The 22168-nt window shown below is 45.5% G+C and overlaps 1 protein-coding gene across 5 annotated transcripts in view; it reads right to left on the bottom strand.

Moving 5' to 3' along the window:
• Positions 1-21729, bottom strand: part of LOC126956360 (uncharacterized) — a 56703-nt gene extending 34974 nt beyond the window's left edge. For 4 of the 5 annotated variants that reach the window (XM_050793276.1, XM_050793275.1, XM_050793274.1 and 1 more), the window contains exons 1-8: positions 21569-21728; positions 17553-17645; positions 14542-14606; positions 11341-13764; positions 9411-9472; positions 8913-8937; positions 5482-5531; positions 4992-5022 (exon numbers count right to left, since the gene is read on the bottom strand). In XM_050793276.1, coding sequence (XP_050649233.1) covers positions 4992-5022; positions 5482-5531; positions 8913-8937; positions 9411-9472; positions 11341-11389 — 217 coding nt within the window. In that variant the 5' untranslated portion in view covers positions 11390-13764; positions 14542-14606; positions 17553-17645; positions 21569-21728. Of the gene's footprint in view, positions 1-4991; positions 5023-5481; positions 5532-8912; positions 8938-9410; positions 9473-11340; positions 13765-14541; positions 14607-17552; positions 17646-21568 lie in introns of all 5 variants that reach the window. The other variant, XM_050793278.1, reaches the window with a different exon arrangement.
• Positions 21730-22168: the final 439 nt, after the last annotated feature.

Genomic DNA, 22168 nt, shown 5'->3' on the forward strand with positions numbered 1-22168 from the left:
ATATCTTGATCAAATGGCCACTTTAACTGGGTTAGGACATCAACGTATCACTAAAATTTCCTACTTTGATCCAAACATTATTGTGGTCCCTTTCAAAAAATGAAGTTAAAAATGCCTTTTCTACATCCTTGTGCTGGCAGACTAATCTGGCTGACTTCATTGGCACTATTGATAATCGTTTGCGTAAGTCAAACTTCTTTCAATTTCTGCAAAATACTTCCTAGATTCTACCAAAACTTACTCGTTCATCACCACTAGAGGCAGCCGTTACCATTTTTACCGATGGATCCAGTAATGGAAAGGCAGGGTATGTAGGACCAAAAGATAAAGTCATTTCTACTCCATACACTTCTGCTCAAAAAGCTGAGTTGTTTGCTGTTATCTCTGCGTTACAAGATTTTGATCAGCCTCTTAATATTGTCTCTGACTCAGCTTATGTAGTCCATGCCACTAAGGCAATAGAAACAGCCACCATCAAAAATATTACCGACACTAATCTGTTTTCTTTGTTCTCTTTATTACAAAAAACCGTCAGAAACCGAAAGCACTCTTTTCTCATCACTCACATGTGTTCTCATACTAATTTGCCTGGACCTTTATCTAGTGGTAATCATAAAGTTGATACTCTATTTTCTCTAGCCGTTACAGATGCAGAACAATTTCATCAACTCACTCATACTAACGCCTCAGGTCTTAAACATAAATATTCTCTCAGTTGGAAACAAGCTAAACAAATTGTACAACACTGTTCTCAATGTCAAGTTCTTCTCTTACCCACACAATCTCCTGGAGTGAATCCCCGAGGCCTTTCTCCTAATGCTATTTGGCAAATGGATGTTACTCATGTTCCTTCTTTTGGAAAATTAGCGTATGTGCGTGTCACAGTTAACCCCTTTTCCAGTTTCATCTGGGCTACCTGTCAAACCAGAGAAGCCACTTCTCACATTAGAAAACATGTTTTCAGCCAGTCGCAGTGACTCACGCCTGTAAGCTCCACATTGTGGGAGGCCGAGGCAGGTGGATCACGAGGTTAGGAGATCGAGACCATCCTGGCTAACACCGTGAAACCCCGTCTCTACTAAAAATACAAAAAAAAAAATAGCCACACGTGGTGCTGGGCACCTGTAGTCCCAGCTACTCAGGAGGCTGAGACAGGAGAATGGCGTGAACCCGGGAGGGAGAGCTTGCAGTGAGCTGAGATCACACCACTGCACTCCAGCCTCGGCGACAGAGCGAGACTCTGCTGAAAAAAAAAAAAAAATATATATATATATATATATATATATATACACATATGTTTTCATGTTTTGCAGTTATGGAAATTTCTAGTGAGCTCAAAACACACAAAGGTCCAGACTATTGCAGTAAATCTTTTAAAAATTGTCTTGATCGGTGGCGTATTAAACATATCACTGGTATTCCTTATAACCCACAAGGCCAAGCTATTGTAGAAAGAAGCAACAGAACTTTAAAATTACAATTACTTAAACAAAAAGAGGGGGATAAGGAGTTGTCTACCCCTCACATACAACTAAACTTGGCATTGCTCATGTTAAATTCTCTTAATATTCCTAAATCTAGTTCTGTTACTGCTGCCAGAAAACAATTATCTGGTAACCGTCCCACGGTAAACCAAGCAAGGGAAGTATGGTGGAAAGATGTTCAATCTAATATATGGTCAAAAGGTTCTATTTTAACGTGGGGAAGAGGCTATGCTTGTGTTTCCCCAGGTGAACATCCATCTCCTGTTTGGATTCCTGCTAGACACCTGAAATTGTGTCCTGAAGATGCCTGCAACAATGAGACAGAGAAAGTTGCTGAGAAAACACCACAGCAGGAAACAACTAACACATCCAACTGTCGAAAAGAAGACAATGACCACGCTAACTCCTTTACAACAGACAATCCAGTCCGTCATCCTGAACAACTCGTCTCCAGCGATCCAGGTCCGGCTCGACCTCTGCCTCCTCCTGATGACACTGATCCTTCTACCCTGTGTCACCCCACAGACTGTTAAAAACTACACATATTGGGCCTGTATTCCTTTTCCTCCTCTTATGTGAGCCTTGACATGGATGGACGCTCCTATCGAGGTCTATGTTAACGATAGTATTTGGATGCCTGGTTCTGTAGATGATGGTTGTTCTGCCCAACCTCCAGAAGAAGAAACCCCTTTCAATGTCACTTCAGGTTGTAGGTACCCACCTTTGTGCCTGGGACCCACTAATGGATGTCGTTCACTAGATATTCAAACTTGGGCAGTCATACTACCATCTGGTCACTCTGTCCCTCCTTTAGGACACTTGGTATCAGGGCTCTCATTAAAACGTCTAAGGCAGATCAAAACAGGAATCACTGATTATGTTCACACATCCCAATACAAGCCTTTAGGACCTGTGTGTCCTCTCGACTTGTCTTCAAATGCTGGCAAATTAATAAGGAAGGATGGTGTTAGTCCCGAAGGAACTGTGCCATTGTTGATTGGGCTCCTAAAGGTCATATGACTAATGATTGCTCTCAGGGTCACAGAGATTTCAACATTTTCTCGATGATATTACTTATCAAAAAAGTAGTGACAACCCTCCCCTATTATATCGTAGATTTAACTCCTTTTTTCCTTTTAAGTGGAAAGGGGCAGGGGTAGCCCCTCCAAAGCCAAGGCTTGTTGTTCCCCACTTAGGACCTGAACATTCAGAATTATGGAGATTAACCATAGCTATGACTGGTATGACAGTTCAGGCTGGATAAAGCATTATAAGTAAATCCACCTTGTCACCTCGAAAACTAAGACAACAGATTGATTTACACTACTATTTCCACACAGCCAAAAATATCACTATGGCAATCGTCAAAAGGTCAATTCGAAGATGGGACAGTAAAGATTATGAGCACATACATGCCCCCCCTTTGCTAATGTCCCCCCACCACCTCTCATACAACCTATTCCCCCCACCCCACATTCACAAAAAAAGAGTACCATCCCAAAATAGATATACTATCTATATGGAGTCCAACAAAACTATACCACTTAAAAGTTGTGTTAAATCACCATATATGTGATTAGTAGGAAAGATGCATATTAGTTTAAAACCAACATAATTACCTGTGTTGATTGTTACTTGTATTGACTTATCCTTTAATCAATATCATAGTATTTTAATAGTCAGAGCCAGAGAAGGTATTTGGCTCCCTGTAGCCTTACATAGGCCTTGGGAATCTTCCCCTTCTATCCATGTTATTAACAATATTTTACAAAAAAATCTTAAAAGGAGTAAATGATTTATTTTACATTAATTGCAGTGATAATGGGCTTGATTGCTGTTACTGTGACTGCTGCTACTGCTGGAGTTGCATTACATCAATCTATTCAAACTGCTCATTTTGTGGATAAATGACAAAAATATTCTACTTGGATGTGGAATTCTCAGTCAGGTATTAATCAAAAATTTGCCAATCAAATTAATGATCTAAGACAAACTGTTACGTGGATGGGAGATAAAATTATGAGTTTTGAACATAGATTACAAATGCAATGTGATTGGAATACTTCTGATTTTTGTATAACTCCATTTCAATATAAGTCTGTTCACAATTGGGAATCAGTAAAACGCCATTTACTAGGAAGTGCAGATAATTTAAGTTTAGACATAAGCAAGCTAAAAGAACAGATTTTTGAGGCCTTTCAAGCACATTTAACTGCTTTACCCAGTGCTGAAGTTTTAGACAGTATTTCTGAGGGGTTATCTAATCTCAACTCCATTCAATGGGTAAAATCTTTGGGAGGATCCACTATCGTTAATTTTGTTCTGTGTATAATTTGTGCTATTGGTTTATTGTTCATGCATAAAATTGGAAAAAATATTCTTCAATCCAATTGTGATCAGCGCCAAGCTATGACTGCTATGGTTCATTTAAATCAGAGAAAAGGGGGAGATGTAGGGAGACCCCCTGAACTATTGCTACAGAATAAAAGATGAAATGCTCCTGATTATTGTAAATAGAAAGTTGCATGCAGGATTGTGTAAAGACAATGCCAGGTTGGACTGCCAGAATGAACCAACAGCGTGTGATGTGCTTCCCCCTGCAGAGAGCCTGTGAACGGACGTGCAGTCAGGGAGGTTTCACATCACCAAGATTCCTATCCCAGAAAAGCAGATGTTAATAGCTCTGGGAATGGAACGCGACCCTCATGGAGAGCCTATACACGGATGCATGGGGGGCGCCTGTCCATATGGATAAGATAGGGCTATAAACGCCCTCATCTTGCTGCAGCTCTTCAAGGCCTCTTTAGGGTTAAGGCATATTCCCTTCTGAGAATTTCTAGTCTAACCAGTTGTCTGGCTTCATGCTCTGTTTCTATTGATTGTTTGTAACCAGCTTTTGCTGCAACTGTTACATCTGATTAATATCTTGCTAATCATAGGTTATGGAAACACTGTGTTTCTGTTTTAAGGCTCTGTTAGAAATTACTGATGCACACACTATACTGTAAATTCTTATCTGTGTACTGTGCTTCTGCGTACAGATGTGTGTTAAAGAATGACTTCATCCCCATGTGACCATCTCACCTCATAATCAAAAAACCCTAAATCTCTCACTAACCTACCCCTGTCCTCACTAAACTTAATAACAAATGCTGGCATATCCAGTGCACTGGTGGCACTGTGGGACCAGAAGGCGGTGACCCCCCTGGACGCAGCCTTTCCTATCTTGTGTGTCTATTATTTCTCGACCTACTGATCTACTTGGGAACAAAAAAAGTGTCCCGTTGCATTGCGGACTGTTGGCCAGATCCCACAATAAGGGACTGGACTGTGATGCTCACGGTTCTTTACTAGACTCTTAATGTTTTCTAACCAAACTGTCCAAACCTCATTTCTGGCAGGCAGCTCAATCCAAAGTGGCTCTCCAGCAAAAACAGGCTAGTAAGTTCCACCTTTCTCAACAATGAAGATTTTTTCTTAGGAAAGGGGTGCGTCCAGAATACTTACGTCCTTTCCTGGGAGGTCCTACTCCTGTTTGCTGCATATAGAGAAAGGAAATACTGTGAGCATCGGCCATGCTGTGTCCTGTGTGCACAGGTCTTTGTTTACATGATAACATTAGAAACCTAGACAGGAAATAGTGCCTGAGGCAATGGCCCCAAAATAAAGCCTAGAAGACATTGTGGAAAGGCACAAGAGTTTTGTGTAAGATTTTCAAAATGATTTTGGTTGCAAAGTCACCGTCATTTTCAAGAACGAATTTCTCAAGAGGAAAATGCTCTCTGCCATGCAGTTTGTCACTAAAGCTGTCACCTACGGGTACCATCTTGAATCAGCTCTTAGTTGGTAATGGACTCTTACTTACATTTGCCCACCGAGAAATTCTGCAATTCATCTATAATTTCCATGGTGAGATTTGCATATCATAATTCAAATGAAATGGAAAGAAACCAAGAGAAATAAAATTCTCATCTCAGACAAATAAAGAAGAGTTTACCTCACAAAGAGCTAGGGCCACTTCTGCGGACACCACACTGGACTCCGTCACTAGGAAACATAGAGTCATTGTCAGCCGTGGGAGCTGCTGAAGGGCCTCTGGCAGCCTTGGGTGCTGAGCACACAGGGCTGGCGTGTGTGGAGGAGGTGGGTGAGAGCACAGGCTGAGCTGCTGTTGGGCCACTCTCCTTGGTGGTAAAGGCAAGCAAAGAAGACCATCAAGAGAGCCCTGGGAGACAGAGCCTCGGGTCTCTGGCTAAACCACCCTCATCACGGTGAAGTAGGCAGTGTTCACACAGGCAGCACACAAATGCACGACATCACTCCAGGACAGGGTCTCCTCACAGAAAGAGGCCCGCTAAATATCCTCTTTTTTGTAAAAATGTTACTATGTCACTTAACTTTCCTAAATAAACCTATGCTCCTACTGCAGTTAACATCCATTTTATTGGACTTTAAAACATTATGGTGAGCTGGCCAGGTGCAGTGGCTCACGCCTGTAATACCAGCACTTTGGGAGGCCCAGGCAGGCAGATCACAAGGTCAGGAGATGGAGACAATCCTGGCTAACACGGTGAAACCCTGTCTCTACTAAAAATACAAAAAGATTAGCCAGGCGTGGTGGTGGGCACCTGTAGTTGCCACTACTCAGGAGGCTGAGGCAGGAGAATGGCACGAACCCAGGGGGCAGAACTTGCAGTGAGCTAAGATCACGCCACTGCGCTCCAGCCTGGGTGACAGAGCAAGACTTCGTCTCAGAAAAAAAAAAATTTTTCACAATATTTATTATTTTAATCCTTAATTGCACCCTTCAGGAGCAGACAGGACCACAACAGCAAACACAGAGGGGAGCCCACGCACTTCTCCCAACCCTGAATCAGAATCCACACGGGAACCTGGATTTGTGTGGGACTCAGCAGACTGCAGAGGGTGAGCAGGAAGCCTTTTCACACTCGTGGTCTATCTCAGGACAGGGCTGTGTGCATCAGAACATCACTGGGGCCCCCAAGATGGCCTGCCCAGGGCTGAGCTCTGGGATGAGAACCAACAAAAAAGACACAGCGCCTGCCTTCACAGTGACCAGCCATGGCCAGAATCCTTCCACCCATGGGTGAAGAACACAGACTTTGGGACTGATGATTCCAACCCTATCTCAGAAAAACAAGCAAAGTGATGTCTTGTGGGTCACAAGGGAGATTTGCAAGGAACACCTGGCCTCTGGGGCAGCCCCTCCCTTTGCTTAGCTCATCCCGCACTGGAACTGGCTCCCCTCCCACTTCTGCCTCAACTAGTGTGAAGCAGCTGCCCTGGCCAGGAGCTGTGAGGCTCCCTCCAGTTAAATGCGATTCTGGGATAAATCAACCTTGACCAACAGCATCTACACAAGGACCAGCTGTCAGGTGACTTCCAGAAGCTGGTGAAAAGTAAATGAATGTTGTTCTCTGTCCCAGCCACGGGGAGAGCAGAGGCCTGAGGACGGCTCTGTGCCTGGCCTGACTCTGATGTCCAGCCCTGCTCATCATATCCCCCGCGTCTAAGTCAGGTATTTTGGGAATTCACTCCTCTTCTTTGCCTCTCACTAATTTCTGATTGTGTTGCCATCAACACAGAAAGATGGAGAAGAGAAATGAAAACGCAGCTCCTCTCTCCAGGCTCTTGGAAAGATGGCCAGGCAGTGCTCATGCCGGCGCTGAAGTCCAAGCTCTGCTCCTTCCCGGTCAGATGGGCCCGAACATCCTGGCTGCGCCCAGGGCATGACATTGGCCTGACTCTCCTGACCTTTCAACCTTGGCTTTCCCCCATGGCTTGGATGTCCTCATGTCTTCTTCCTGCTCCTCTAACTCATGTTCCCTTTCAGGCCCAGACCCAGGCTGTGCTCTGCTCTCTCATGGAGCCCACTGGGCAGCTGGCCGTGAATGTTTAGAACCTCAGTGTTGGCAACACTGATTTGTACCTCTAATCACACACAGCAGAAGGGCCACCTCAGTGCCACAGAAAAACTGTACTCTAGAGAGGAAAGATGACTAGGGGAATTTGGTTATGAGGACACACTTTCTGGGGCAAACAAGGGACATTTTAAAATCACACAGCCTCATTTATTGAAAAGTAGAAAAACACTGTCATCTACGTAGCAATCCAAATGACATATAAGCAGTTTCTACCAAACGCACACTCCAAAGAAACCCAAACCAGAGTTGGCTCATTTTAGATTCATATGGACTGAAACTAACCACCTTGACTTGTTTTTTGCACAGGCCTTCAGAGGCAAAGAAGAACCTTTGTCAACAGTGGGGGCAACGGGAGCATCACGGAGCCTCTGCTGTCCCACAGCTGTTTGTCTTTCCCCACCTGCAAGTCACGAGCCACCCTCCATCCTGCTAGGAGGAAGGCAAGGGCTCACCCTGCCAGCCACTCGGACCCTCGGGCAAACCCCTTGGTTCTCTTGTCCTGCTGCTGTGTTTCCTGAGCTGAACACACAGAGACCATGACTAGGCTGAGTGCTGCAGGCTGAGCCTCTACATGACCCCGGCATTACCTGTTCTGGGCCACATTATCTGATGGTCAATAGGACGCTGCAATGAGGACAGTCAAGTGATTTTACCCCAACCCTGCCTGCAGGCTCCTCTTTTCTCAGTCTCCTGCCAAAACTGGTCATAGCATGGGGCTGCCCAGGGTCTCCCTGCAAAGAAAGAAGCCCCGCCCACTCCCCATGCTGAAGACGGGTCGTGGAGGACGAGTTCTGATGACTCCAGTAGAAAAGGCTTGTGAAGGAGGGAAGTGGCAACAGTGAGGTGACACGACCACTCCTATGCCAGGAGGAAATGGAAAGGCCTGTTACCAGGTGAGGTTTATTGAAAAATGAGGTTTGGAAGGGGATTCCCATTGAAAAATAAAAAAGAATTAGCAGGAATCCTAAGACAGTTTTGTTCTGTTAGTACCCAGTGAACATTTGCTGGGTGTTGATGGGATTTCCTTTGGATTAATTGAAGTGTTCTTTGCATGCAATAAACTACACACATCGTAAACTTACATTTTCACTAATAACTGCCTGTGCCTCTCATCAGGCTGCAAGACTGATGGCATTTTTATACTAAGAATGTGGACACTAATAAGGGGGAGACATGTGTTAGGGACACACACACACCCCCAGGAACAGTCAGCATCACACTACACGCATTCACACAGACACACACCAGTCCCGTGCACACAAACCCACCCCACACACAGAGAATGCAGGTCCTCTCAGGGACTGCAGAATGTGCCCACAGGTCCTTCACCGGAGCAACCACTTCTCCCGCCACAGCCCGGGTCCTCAGTCACAACAGGAAGCTCCACTCCGGCTGCCTGTGTACAGGAAAGCCAGCGACACAGCGGCACATTCCTCGTCACCTGGATTCCTCATTCACACGGGAGGGATTCCCCCATACATACCACTCTCCTGCTCTCTCCAGGCCTCCTGTAATCACAGAAAACATATTGCTGTGAGCGCCAGACCATGCTGTGTGCTGTGTGCCCAGGCCTTTTCCTCACTTGGTAACATTAGAAAACCAGATGGCAAACAGTGCTCAAGCCCAAGGAACCCAAAAGAACAGGACAAACCACCTCATGCTAAAGACATAAGTTTTTCTTGGAGGATGTTTCCTCTAAGTCCATGTTGCTTGGTAATTAAGTAATTTTGTTCTAAGAAGACAATCAAGCAGCTAAGGAAAAAGCTCACTCCACACAGTGCGTGGCTGGTGCTGTCATATTTTCCTGCTGTTTAAAATAAAGCCTCAGTGGGGAACAGACTCTCCCCCTAAATTCTCCCCACCAAGGACACTGTGTAAGTCACCTGTGATAAATACGGCCAGATTCTCATCTCTTAGGCTCATTCAGAAAGATAAAGCTAGGAAAGCAACTGCATTCCTCAGATAAATGCAGGGGTCTGACCTTCACTTTCCATGGAGTTTTTTTCTTCTTCGAAAGTTCCACCTTCAGATCCTTGGTGGAATCTAGGAAGACAAAGAGTGACGGTCAGCAGGTGCAAGGGAGGAGCAGGGAAGAACAGCTTTCTAGCCCCAGGCCGCCTCATCAAGTGAAATAGCCCATCTTGAACAGGGCACAGCACCCAGGGCAGGCTGTGCATCCCTACAGCCTCTCAGGGCTCCTGTCCCCTGACCTGACCTGAGCTCACTTGCCCTCCCCTTCCTGAGTCCTTCCAACGTCATTTCCTCCCTAGAACCCACCTGTGGTGCTTCTGTGTGTATCAGTCATTCTAGAATATTTTACACTTGGTAAAAAACAGCCTTTGTTCTGAGAGACTTCATTCTAGCCCCAATATTCTATACATTCACCAATCTTTTGTGTTAAAGACAATAAAACAAAGCTTTAAAAATACTCAATTATATTCTATTTAAAGATAACCCCACTTAGCAAGTGCTGTCCGTCCTTGCACTCAGCCTTCTCAATGCGATGTCTGTGTGTCGGGGTCCCCTGCTGCTCACATGCACACTGGCTGTGACACTGGGACAGCACGTCATGGGGGCAGCAGGAGGCAGCACTGACCATCTCCAACCCAGCTGTGCCGGAGGTTCCAGCAGGGGAGACGGTGGGAGGCCAACACCCACGTTGTTCCTTGGGATGATACTTGGCGCTGTGTATTGATTGTGTTTGCTACGTAACTAAAGCATTTCTTTCCTTCTTTCTTTCGATAACGGGTCTCTGTTACCAAAGCTGGAGTGTAGTGGCACGATCTCTGCTCACCGGAACCTGTGCCTCCTGGGATCTAGTGATCCTCCCCAGTCCTCCCAGGTAGCTGGGACCACGGGTGGGCCACCACGCTGAGTTAGCTTTTTGTATTTTTAGTAGGTACGAGGTTCCACCACTCTGCCTACCCTCATCTCCACTCCTGATCTCAAGTGATCCACTTGCCTCGACCTCCCAAACTACTAGGATTACAGGCGTGAGCCACTGTTCCTGGCCAACTGGAGCGTTTCTAAGGTTTGTGATAATCATGTTATTAAATACAATAGAGCATGTTCCTGAGTATTCCCTGCTTTTCACCATGAGCTGAGAAATGACCTCACCACTACTGCCAAAAGCCTGTGAGCTCGCTCTGTGTGTTTCACACTAATGACCACACCAAAGTCCAGTGTAAAATGTACCTACTGCTACCCTGGGTTAGGCAGCCTTTGAGCCCTGCCTACAATGACAGACAGTGTTGGGACCTCTCTAGACTCTCATCCTTCCACATGCACACACAGAGGCCGGAACTCCCTGGACTAATGGTGAGTTATACCAGGGCTGGCTGGTGAATGCACAATAGTCACCCACTGTACCAATCCTCCTCCCATTGCTGAGTTCACATTCACCTCTTCCATTTAGGAGATTGAGAGCCTGGGAAATTCATCTCTGCACCATCTCTATCTGAGGATGAGGGCATAAAATTTACCTTCAGGTACAGCTGTGGGGGAGGATTAATGCATTATTTTATGTGAAGTGTGCAGTGGTGATGCAACTTTATTTTTAGGGAAATTGCTCCTTTGATTGTGCTCCACACAGGGAAACATGCTTTTTGAGTAAATGCCCACACACTCCCAAAGACATTCCCAATCGCTCCACACGACTCTCTCCTCCGTACCTCCCCACCCTGATGCACAACACACTATTCCATCTACATGACAATCCTGCCTCCCCGGACTCGAGTGGACGGTCACAGGTCTTTACTGGACTCAGTGTTTTTTATACCAAACTGTCCAAATCTCATTTCTGTCAGGAAGCTCAAACCAAAGTGGCTCTCCAGCAAAAGCAGACTAGGAAGTGCCACCTTTTGCAACCCTGAAGATCTTTTCTTAGAAAGGACTGATTCCAGCACACATACCTTTCTCCTCGGCCTGTTCCTCTGCCTGCATTGAGAGAAAGAAAAACATGAGTTTCAGACCATCCGAGTCCCGAGCGCGCAGGTCTTTTCTTCACTTGGTGACATTAGGAAACCAGATGGAAAACAGTGCTCAAATCAAAGGAACACAGAAGAAGAACAGGACAAACTGACTCATGCTAAAGTTTCTCCTGGAGGACGTGTCCTCTAACTCCGTGCTGCTTGGTGATTCAGTGATTTTCCCCAAGGAAAGAATCAAGCTGCTGAGAAGAAAGCTCACTGCCGCTCAGGGCGTGGCTGACGCTGTCATTTTCTCCCGCCGTCTTAAATCAACCCTCAGTGGGGAACAGACTCACTCAGAATTCCCCCCACCAACGACACTGTGTAAGTCACCTATGAGATATAGGGTCAGATTCTTATGTCTTATTTTAACTCAAGAAGATAAAGCTAAGAAAGTAACTTTTTCCCAGAGAAAACCAGGTGGCCTGACCTGCACTTTTCGGGCGGCATCTTCATCTCTGGTTTTCCTGCGGAGTTTCTTCGAGAGAGAATATCTTGCCACTAGGAGGACACAGTGACCGTCAGCAAGTGCAGGACAGGAGCATGGAAGACAGGCTTTCCAGCCCCGACTGCCTCATCCATGTGAAACAGCCCATCTCGAACAGGGCACCGCACCCAGGGCAGGCTGTGTGTCCCTGCAGCCTCTCAGGGCTCCCGCCTCCTCATCTGACCCGAGTTCACTTGCCCTCCCTTCCTGCGTCCTTCCAAGGTCATTTCCTCCCCAGAATCCACCTGTGGTGCTGCTGTGGCTATCATCCCTCCTAGAGGTTTTCTACTTGATAAGAAGCAGCCTTTCTTTACAGAGAAGGTTTAATTCCAACCAAAACCTTCTATTTTTTCACTACCCATTTGTTTTAAGGACAATGAAATAAAGCTTTGAAAATACTGTTTTCTTCCTATTTAAAGATAACTGCTATTTAGCACGTGCTATCTGTCCTATACTCTCTCTTTTCCATACGTGTGTGTGTCCGTGGAGTCTGTTGCTGCTCACACTTACACTGGCTTTGACACTGGGACAGCCTGTCATGCGGGCAGCATGTGGGGACGCTGACCCTCTCTAACCCAGCTGTTGGAGATTCCAGCAGGGAAGAGGGGGCACCAGGCTGACACCCAAGTTGTTTTTGACACCATAAGCGCTACTTCTTGGGTGTGTGTGTCACTAAGCTGGAGCATTTCTAAGGCTCGTGGTCATCATGATTTTGGTTTGGTTTTTTGTGACAGGATCTCACTCTGTTTCCCAGATGGGATGCAGTGGCGCAATCATGACTCACTGAAGACTCCACCTGCCAGGCTAAAGCAATCCTCTGGCCTCAGCCTCCTGAGGAACTGGGACTATAGGAGCACGTCACCACGCCTGGCTAATTTTTGTGTTTTTTGTAGAGATGTGGCTTTACTATGTTGCCCAGGCTGATCTGAAACTCCTGGGCTCAAGTGATCCTCCTGCCTCAACCTCCCAAAGTGCTGGGATTACAGGCATGAGCCTCCACACTGGGTCCAATCATATCTTTAAATACAATGGGACATATCCCTGATTATACTCCACTTTTGAACAGCAGCTGAGAAATGACACCACCACTGCAGCCAAAAGCCTGTGACTCCCCTATGTGTGTTTCACATTAAGGACCACCCCAAAGTCCACTGTGTTGCTACCCTGCCTTTCGCCATCACTGAGAACATCTTACAGTGCTGGGCAGTGTTGGGATCTCTCTAGGCTGTCGTGCTTCCACATGCACACACAGATGCTGGAACTCCCTGGTGTGGTGACGAGTTATACCAGGACCACGTGAGGACTGCGGAGCAGCAGCCCATCACGTCCACCTTTCACCCCTTCCTGAGTTCACATTTGCCTTTTCCATTCAGGAAATTGAGAGCTTGGGAAATTCATCTCTCCACCGTCTCCAATCTGAGGACGGGGGATGTTCAACTAACCTTCCGGTACGGCTGTGGTGAAGGATGAAGTGTTGACTAATGTGGGGATGGAATGTTGTTTCTAGAACATTGATCCTTGGGGCGTGCTTTGCACAGGGGAACATGCTTTCTAGAGAAATGCACACACACTCCCAAAGGCATTCACCATCACTCCACACGGACTCTCTCCTCCATACCTCTCCACCCCGATGTACCCTATTCCTATTTAAATGACATCACTGCTTCTGGAAACTACCGTGGATGGTCACAGTTGTTGACTAAACTCTTCATTTTTTCACACCAAACCGCCCAAACCTCATTTCCAGCAGGAAGCTCAAACCAGGGTGGCTCTCCAGCAAAAGCTGGGAGGAAAGTGTCACCTTTCTCAAAGCTAAGATTTTTCCTTATCAAATGGGAGATCCCAGAGTACATACTGTATTCCTGAATTGCTGAGAACGTCTGCAGAGAGAAAGGAAAACACTGTGAGGGTCAGACCATGCTGTGTCCTGTGTTCGTGGGTCTTTTCTTCACTTGGTGGCATTAGAAAACCGTTTGGGAGGCCGGGCGCGGTGGCTCACGCCTGTAATCCCAGCACTTTGGGAGGCCGAGACGGGCAGATCACAAGGTCAGGAGATCGAGACCATCCTGGCTGACAAGGTGAAACCCCGTCTCTATTAAAAAATACAAAAAACTAGCCGGGCGAGGTGGCGGGCGCCTGTAGTCCCAGCTACTCGGGAGGCTGAGGCAGGAGAATGGCGTAAACCCGGGAGGCGGAGCTTGCAGTGTGGTGAGATCCGGCCACTGCACTCCAGCCTGGGTGACAGAGCGAGACTCTGTCTCAAAAAAAAAAAAAAGAAAACCAGTTGGGAGATAGTGCTCGAGTCAATGGCCCCAAAATAAAGCCTAGAAGACACTTGTGGAAATGAGTAAGAGTACTGCATGAGATTTCCAAAATGATTTTTGGTTGCAAAGTCACCGCTATTTTCAAGAATGCATTTCTCCTGAGGAAAATGCTGTCTGCCATGCAGGGTATCACTAATGCTGTCATCTATGAGTGCCATCTGGAACAAGTTCCAAGTTGGCAATGAATGGGCTCTCACATACCTCTGCCCACCAACAAATTCTGTGGCTCATCTGTAAAGTACGTGGTAAGATTTACATATCTTAATTCAGAGAAAATAGAAAGAAACCAAAATAAATGAAATTCGCATCTCAGACAAAGAAAGAAGACTTTACCGAGTGTGCTGCCCGGATCAGGTCCCAGGAAGTCACCGAGGGCCACTGCCACTCCTGGTGGTAGTCTAGGAAACAGAGTCACTGTCAGCCATGGGAGCTGCTGAAGGACCTCTGGCAGCCTTGGGTGCTGAGCACACAGGGCTGGCGTGTGTGGAGGAGGTGGGCGAGAGCACGGGCTGAGCTGCTGCTGGGCCACCCTCCTTGGTGGTGAAGGAGGCAAAGGACACCCTCAGGAGAGCCCTGGGAGACAGAGTATCGGGTCTGTGGCTAAGCCACCCTCATCACTGTGAAGTAGGCAGTGTTCACACAGGCAGCACACAAATGCAGGAGACATCACTCCAGGACAGGGTCTCCTCACAGAAAGAGGCCTGGTAAATATCCTTTATTTTTAAAAAAAGGCACTATGTTTAACATTCCTGAATCTACATATGCTCCTTCTGCACTTATCATCTCTATTATTGGATTTTAAAGCGTTATTGTGGTGAAAAATACACAATATGTGTTATTTTCATTATTAAGTGCACACTTCAGGGCATTAGTTCTATTCACAATGCTGTATAGATAACTAAAAACAGGCCAGGTGCGGTGGCTCACACCTGTAATCCCAGCACTTTGGGAGGCTGAGGTGCACGGATCATCAGAGGTCAGGAGTTTAAGACAAGCCTGACCAATATGGTGAAACTCCATCCCTAATAAAAATACAAAAATTAGCCAGGCATGGTGGTGGGCACCTGTAGTCGCAGCTTCTAGGAGGCTGAGACAGGAGAATCACTTGAACCTGGGAGGTGGAGGTCGCAGTGAGCCAAGATCGCACTACTGCACTCCAGCCTTGGCAACAGAGCAAGACTTTGTCTTAAACAAACGAACCAACAAAACTAAAAACCATCTTAATTCAGTTTTCTTACCTTCCACCTTAGGAAGCTAGAGAAAAAAACTATAGTATAATGTAAACCAGACATAAAAATAGAACAAAAAATTATTTGCAGAAATCTTTATAATAGATATGATAAAATAAACAAAACCAAGGGCTGCTTCATAGGGAAGATAAATAGATTTGATAAACCTCCAGCTAACCAACAAGAAAAGCTAGGAGACACAATTTACAAATAATATAAATAAAAGGAAGAATCATTCCTGCTGATCCCATTAATATCAAGCAGATAATAAAAGAATACTTAGAATAACTCTATGCTCACAAATTTGACAACTTAGGTAAAAATAACAAATTCCTTTAAAGGCAGAAACTATATCATAAGTACCCAAAGGAGACTCAGATAATCTAAGTAGGCTTATATCTATTATAGAAATTGAATCAATAAGAACTTTTTAAGAAATGCACAGGTGGGCCGGGCGCAGTGGCTCACGCCTGTAATCACAGCACTTTGGGAGGAGGAGGCGGGCGAATCACGAGGTCAGGAGATCGAGACCATCCTGGTTAACGCAGTGAAACCCCGTCTCTACTAAAAATACAAAAAAATTAGCCAGGCATGGTGGCGGGCACCTGTAGTCTCAACTACTCGGGAGGCTGAGGCAGGAGAATGGCATGAACCCAGGAGGTGGAGCTTACAGTGAGCCGAGATCACGCCACCGCACTCTAGCCTGGGTGACAAAGCAAGACTCCATCTCAAAAAAAAACAACAAAAAAAAAGCACAGGTGATTTTACTGAATTCTACCTGATTCTTACAAGGGAAAACATAGTCTTACTATATAAACAACTGACTAAAATTCTAAACATTTACCCAGTTACATTTTAAAATTACGCCCATTGCAAAATCTGCATGAGAATGAGGGCAGCTATATTCGTAATTGCCTGAACTGGAAGCAGTTGAGATACTTTTCAGGCGGTGAGTGCACCAACCCACATTGTTACATGAACCCAGTGGAATATGATTCATTGATTAAAAATTAGTAAGCAGTTAAGCTACAAAAAGATATGAAAAATCTTGCATGTTGGACAGGCGCAGTGGCTCACGCCTGTAATCCCAGCACTTTGGGAGGCCGAGGCGTGTAGATCACGAGGTCAGGAGTTCAAGAGCAGCCTGGCCAAGATGGTGAAACCCCATCTCTACTAAAAATACAAAAACTAGCCGCGTGTGGTGGAGGATGCTTGTAATCCCACCTACTCGGGGGGCCGTGGCAGATAATTGCTTGAATCCATGAGGTGGAGGTTGCAGTGAGCCGCGATCACGCCACTGCACTCCAGCATGGGTGACAGATTGAGACTCTGTCTCGAAAGAAAGAAAGAAAGAAAGAAAAAGAAAGAAAGAAAGAAAAAGAAAGAAAGAAAGAAAGAAAGAAAGAAAGAAAGAAAGAAAGAAAAGAGAAAAATCTTGCATGTGTATTGCTAAGTAATATCAGTTAGTCCTAAGTGGCTGCATACTTTATGATTCCAATTCTAAGAATTTTGGGAAAGAAAATCTATAGAGGCAGTAAAATAAATGATCTATGGTAGTCAGGGGTCCTAAGAAAAGAAGAAAGGGACTAAGAGGTCCCTTTTGTTGTTGCTGAACAACACCTGGTGAGCCTTACTGCAAACTCTAGACGTTCATTAAGAAGAAGATATCACTATTGCTTCAGCCACTATAACAAATGCACCACATTCATGTAAGATGTGATCACAAAAAAGATACTGAGGGGTGAGAGTATATGCGAACTTTCTGTAGTATTTCCATTTTCATGTTAATTTACAAGTTTCACATGATGTCCATTTTGTTTGAAAATGCAGCAACATTTTATCAGGAAGAGTTCCATTTTAGCCAATGTCTAACAATCAGCTAAATATCTAAACCTTGCATTGAGATGTTCTTTACTATTAAAAGTGAACCAAACTTGAAGTGGAAATACATCTTCCGCATTTGCAGGACTAGTGATTGACTAGTACTACACTAGTCAATTTGCACACATGAAATAAAGAAGATACAGTGTAGCAATGTCAGAGTGGTCTGAAGTGTGGGACACTGAAGAATCTGGAATCCTTATGCCTGCAAGGGTAACTGAATTTCCACGGTACCTGTATATAGCTGACCTTCAGGGGGCAAATCAGGATCACGGCGCATATGCGCTCTAAATCTGCGCGTGGATTTCGGTTCATCGGGGCAACAACCTGGGAAATGTATGAAAATAAAGACAGCTGTTGACATCTTGCTGCAGAAGACCATAGAGAAATGAGGAATCGTTTATTCACAGTTCAACCCATTTTGTGTGTTCCCCGAGAACACTGTGCAGCCAGCGAGTTGCGCTTTTCTTTTCTAAATGGGAAATGGGTTAAATCAGGGGTCCTCAACCCCTGGGTCATCGATAGTGTGTGGCCTGTTAGGAACTGGGCTGCACAGCAGGGGGCCAGCAGCCGGCTGGGAGCAAAGCTGCATCTGTATTTACAGCCGCTCCCCATCACTGGCATCAGCGCCTGAGCGCCACCTCCTGTCAGATTAGCCAGGGCGTTGGATTCTCATAGAAGCGCAAACCCTACTGTGAGCTGCACAGGCCGCGGATCCAGGCTGCACGCGCTTTATGAGAATCTAATGCCTGATGATGGGTCACTGTCTCCCATCACCCCCACATGGGACTGTCTAGTTGCAGGAGAACAAGCTCAGGGCTCCCATTGATTCTACATTATGGTGAGTTGCAGAATTACTTCATTAATTATTACAATATAATAATAATAAAGTGCACAATAAAGGTGCAAGAATCATCCTGAAAGCATCCTTCCCCCCCACCCTGGTCCTTTGAAAAATTATCTTCCATGAAACTGGTCCCTGGTGTCAAAAAGGCTGGAGACCGGCCAGGCGCGGTGGCGGGCACCACTTTGAGAGGCCAAGGTGGGCGAATCACGAGGTCAGGAGGTCAAGACCACCCTGGCTAACACCGTGAAACCCCGTCTCTACTAAAAATACAAAAAATTAGCCAGGTGTGGTGGCGGGCACCTGTAGTCCCAGCTACTCGGGAGGCTGAGGCAAGAGAATGGCGTGAACCCAGGAGGCGGAGCTTGCAGTGAGCTGAGAACACGCCACTGCACTCCAGCCTGGGTGACAGAGCAAGACTCCGTCTCAAAAAAAAAAAAAAAAAAATGCAGGGAACCACTGGGTTCAATGTTTGATCCATTGTCCACTGTCACCATCTGCAGAGATAAGCCTCGTGAATCTGAGTTGGGAGTTAGGAAGAATTTGCACTGTGTAATGCACTTAAAACGGGGAAGACCAACTGCGTAGGCAAATCCCTGTACTGAGATGAGGCAAGGTAGAAAGGCAGCAGATGGGAGTGACCAAGAGCACGGGGAACTGGTGCACAAAGGTCTGGGCTCAAGTTCTTATTTGGAAGCTACATGAACTGAGAAGTTCAATAGACCCTTTTGTGCCTCAGTTCCCTCTTCCAAGTGTGGAAATGTTTGTAAAGCCCTATGTTATGTTCTAAGGCTAAAAGTAATTAAATAGAGGTAAAGTCTGAAGAAACTAGGTACTTCTTGAGTGCCATAAAGTGTTCAATCATTACGTGTCTGAAGGAATAAGCCAGGCCCGGCCAGTCGTGGTGACTCATGCCTGTAATCCCAGCACTTTGGGAGGCCAAGGCGGGTAGATCATGAGGTCAGGAGATCGAGACCATCCTGGCTAACACGGTGAAACCCCGTCTCTACTAAACAAAATACAAAAATTTAGCCAGGTGTGGTGGTGGGAGCCTGTAGTCCCAGCTACTCGGGAGGCTAAGGCAGGAGAATGGTGTGAACCCAGGAGGCAGGGCTTGCAGTGAGCTGAGATGGCACCACTGCACTCCAGCCTGGGCGACAGAGCGAGACTCTGTCTCAAAATAAATAAATAAATAAACAAACAAACAAACAAGAATAAGCCAGGCCCGTGACAATGGTTAATATAGAGAAGGCACTTGAGGGGCTCCAGGGCAGTAGAGGATGAAATTTCCTTTCTCCTTCATACAGGCCCGATGCTTTAGAGCTCATGAGAGTTTCTGTTATTTCCTGTGATGCCCACATCAGCCTGGAGGGATGGGCAGGGCAGGGGCTGCCACCCAGAGTTGACAGCTCAGGGAAGTGAAATGAGGGAATTTAAGCGAGTTGCCCAGAGTCACAGCACTCAGGAGTGATGGATCTGGGACAAGAATGTAGATGGTTTTCTGGGGACAGAGGTCCCTGAACCCCTGAGGCCTCTAAAGCATGGCCTGGACCCTGAACCAGGAGCTCTTTCCACTCCCTTTCTCAACACTCCTGCCCCAGGTCTCTTCAGGAAGGTGGATGCCTGGAGGTGGCTAAGTCCAGAGAAGAGCTCAAATCATTCAAACAAAGCAAAACTTCTGTCTCTAGATTTTCATTCTTCACCTAAAATATGGCACTTGGCTGCTAACAAAGTCTCTCTGATGAACAAATTCAAATGTCTGTTCATCGTTCCCCAGCAGCGTCACACTGCCAGCTGCCTGGTGGTGAGCACCCCCATGACCGTGACCACCCCAAGGGACCAACGGTCTGCTTGGTCCCCAAGATGGCTCGGAACTCAGAGCATTCTAAGCCAACTGCCACCTGATGGCTGTGCCGAGAATCAACTTCCTTTCCACTGACCAACCCTGCATGAGAGTTCACTGAAAATGTGGCCCTCAGCGCTGGTGTTTAAGTGATTTAATGAATTAAATCTGTGACCCCCACTGTCTCACTGACCACTCATCTGAGCAACTATCTGAGCAGGACGAACTAAGGCCTGCCTGAGAATGGGCCCTATTTGAATGAAACCTATTGAATAACTTGGAAGTCACACCTGATGAGAAGGGTACTCGAATTTAATGAGACACAGCGTGTGTTCAGTCATGAGTGAATATTGTATTACAGAGAAATGTAAACAGAAGTGCTAGTAACTTGAGCAGGGGGATACCTGGCTCTAACTAACAGCATGGGGAGGCTTCCTGATCACCTAAAACAAGACATAGCAAAAGGCCAAGAGTACAAAATCATGTTACGTCTGAGACAAACATTAGTATTTCAGACCTTTAAAATAAGCATTTTAGTATTACAGCAGCAGAATTAGAACCTGGGGGGGCCACGGGTCAAAGGAACTGATGAAAATGGAGATGAAAATGTAAATGAAAATGGAGATGAAAATGTAAATGAAAATGTAAAGAGTTATCACCCAAGCCAAGTACAAAGATGCGCCTTTTCCAGGAGAGAAGAAACAGAAGGCGATGATGTGGGGCCTGTAAATTAGGTGTAAAGAGACAGTAAAACTCGAACCTCTGAGGCATAAATCTGCGAAGTTTAACAACAACAACAACAAAAAAACAGATTTCAGAATAAAAAATTATTACTTCTTATAATTTCATTGAGAACAAATTATCTATCTTAAAAGCTTATTTTTAAACCAAAATTTTAGTTTGGTATTGCTGTATTTTTAATATTGTAGCTAATTTTAATAAGACCTTATCAATAAACCTATCTACCCCAGTCAGTTCTGACAACAAAGTAAGATTTTCATAAATCTTTTATAACCTCTAATAATTTTTTCTATTTTGTAACTTTGTATATCCACTTGATTTTATTTGTTTTTAAAATGTCTTTAATTTAAAACAATCCCTCAAAACCTCTTAACTAGGCTACTGTGTTTCCCATCAGAAAACCTCAGTTTATTTTCTAAAAATCTCTGGATTCCAGCTGTTTCAACATTTAAGATTTTCACGTCTCAATGTAGAGGACGTCGGCCTGTTATCTGCCTTTCACGGAACGTCCCACACTGTAGTTGGTACCGAGACCTCCTGACATGAGGAAGGAAATGCTGCTGCGTTTCTTCTGGGTCTATTCTATGGAAGTGTGTATAAAATTGGCCTTGGAAACAGAACATTTTTCTAAACAGAGGAAAATATTTAAGGCCAAAAGCTTGATAGAATCAAAAATGCAAACTGAGTCATAAAACTCTAAAACCAATTTGTAAACCTGTAGACAAACTGGAGTTGGGGAAAAAATAAATAAATCAGGAAGACATTTTACGTGCAAGTGGCCCATGTGAAGAAGCTGCAGTGAGAAGACGGACGTGAGCCTACCTTCACCACAGCAGCAGAGGCTGCCTCCCATTCTGGTGAGTGGTCCAGCCGGCAGTTCAAACCCAGCGGCAGTTGGGGTGGAGACAGGATACGCATCATCACATGACCTCAGCGACAGGTCATCAGAGAATGTTCAAATGAACACAGGAACACGCGCCACACTCTGGGGTCCAACTGCCACTCTCCAGACCAGCGCACTTTCACAGGACAAGGGGCCACTCAGAGTCCATGCTTCATTTCAAAATCTGAATCCCACACCCACAGTACTATTCCCTGTGTATGAGATAAACGTTAAATGAGGAAAAAAGACCCACCTTCCAAATATATTCTATAGTGAAAATTTCAGGGTGAAGAGGGTCAAAACACATTCAGAATAAAATGAGGTTCCTTCCTGGATTTGAAAGACTATCCCCACCCATTTTACTATTCCTGAGTCATCAGTAATTTCTGTATTCGGCAATTTTAAATTTGTTCCAGATGAAAGTATAAAATGCCTTTGTATAAAGTCAATTTTTTTTTTCCGAGACAAGAGTCTCGTTCTATCATCCAGCGGTGCTGGAGTCCAGTGGTGCGATCTTGGCTCACTGCAACCTCCGCCTC

Source organism: Macaca thibetana, chromosome 6, assembly GCF_024542745.1.
Source record: "Macaca thibetana thibetana isolate TM-01 chromosome 6, ASM2454274v1, whole genome shotgun sequence".
NCBI classification, from domain to species: Eukaryota; Metazoa; Chordata; class Mammalia; order Primates; family Cercopithecidae; genus Macaca; species Macaca thibetana.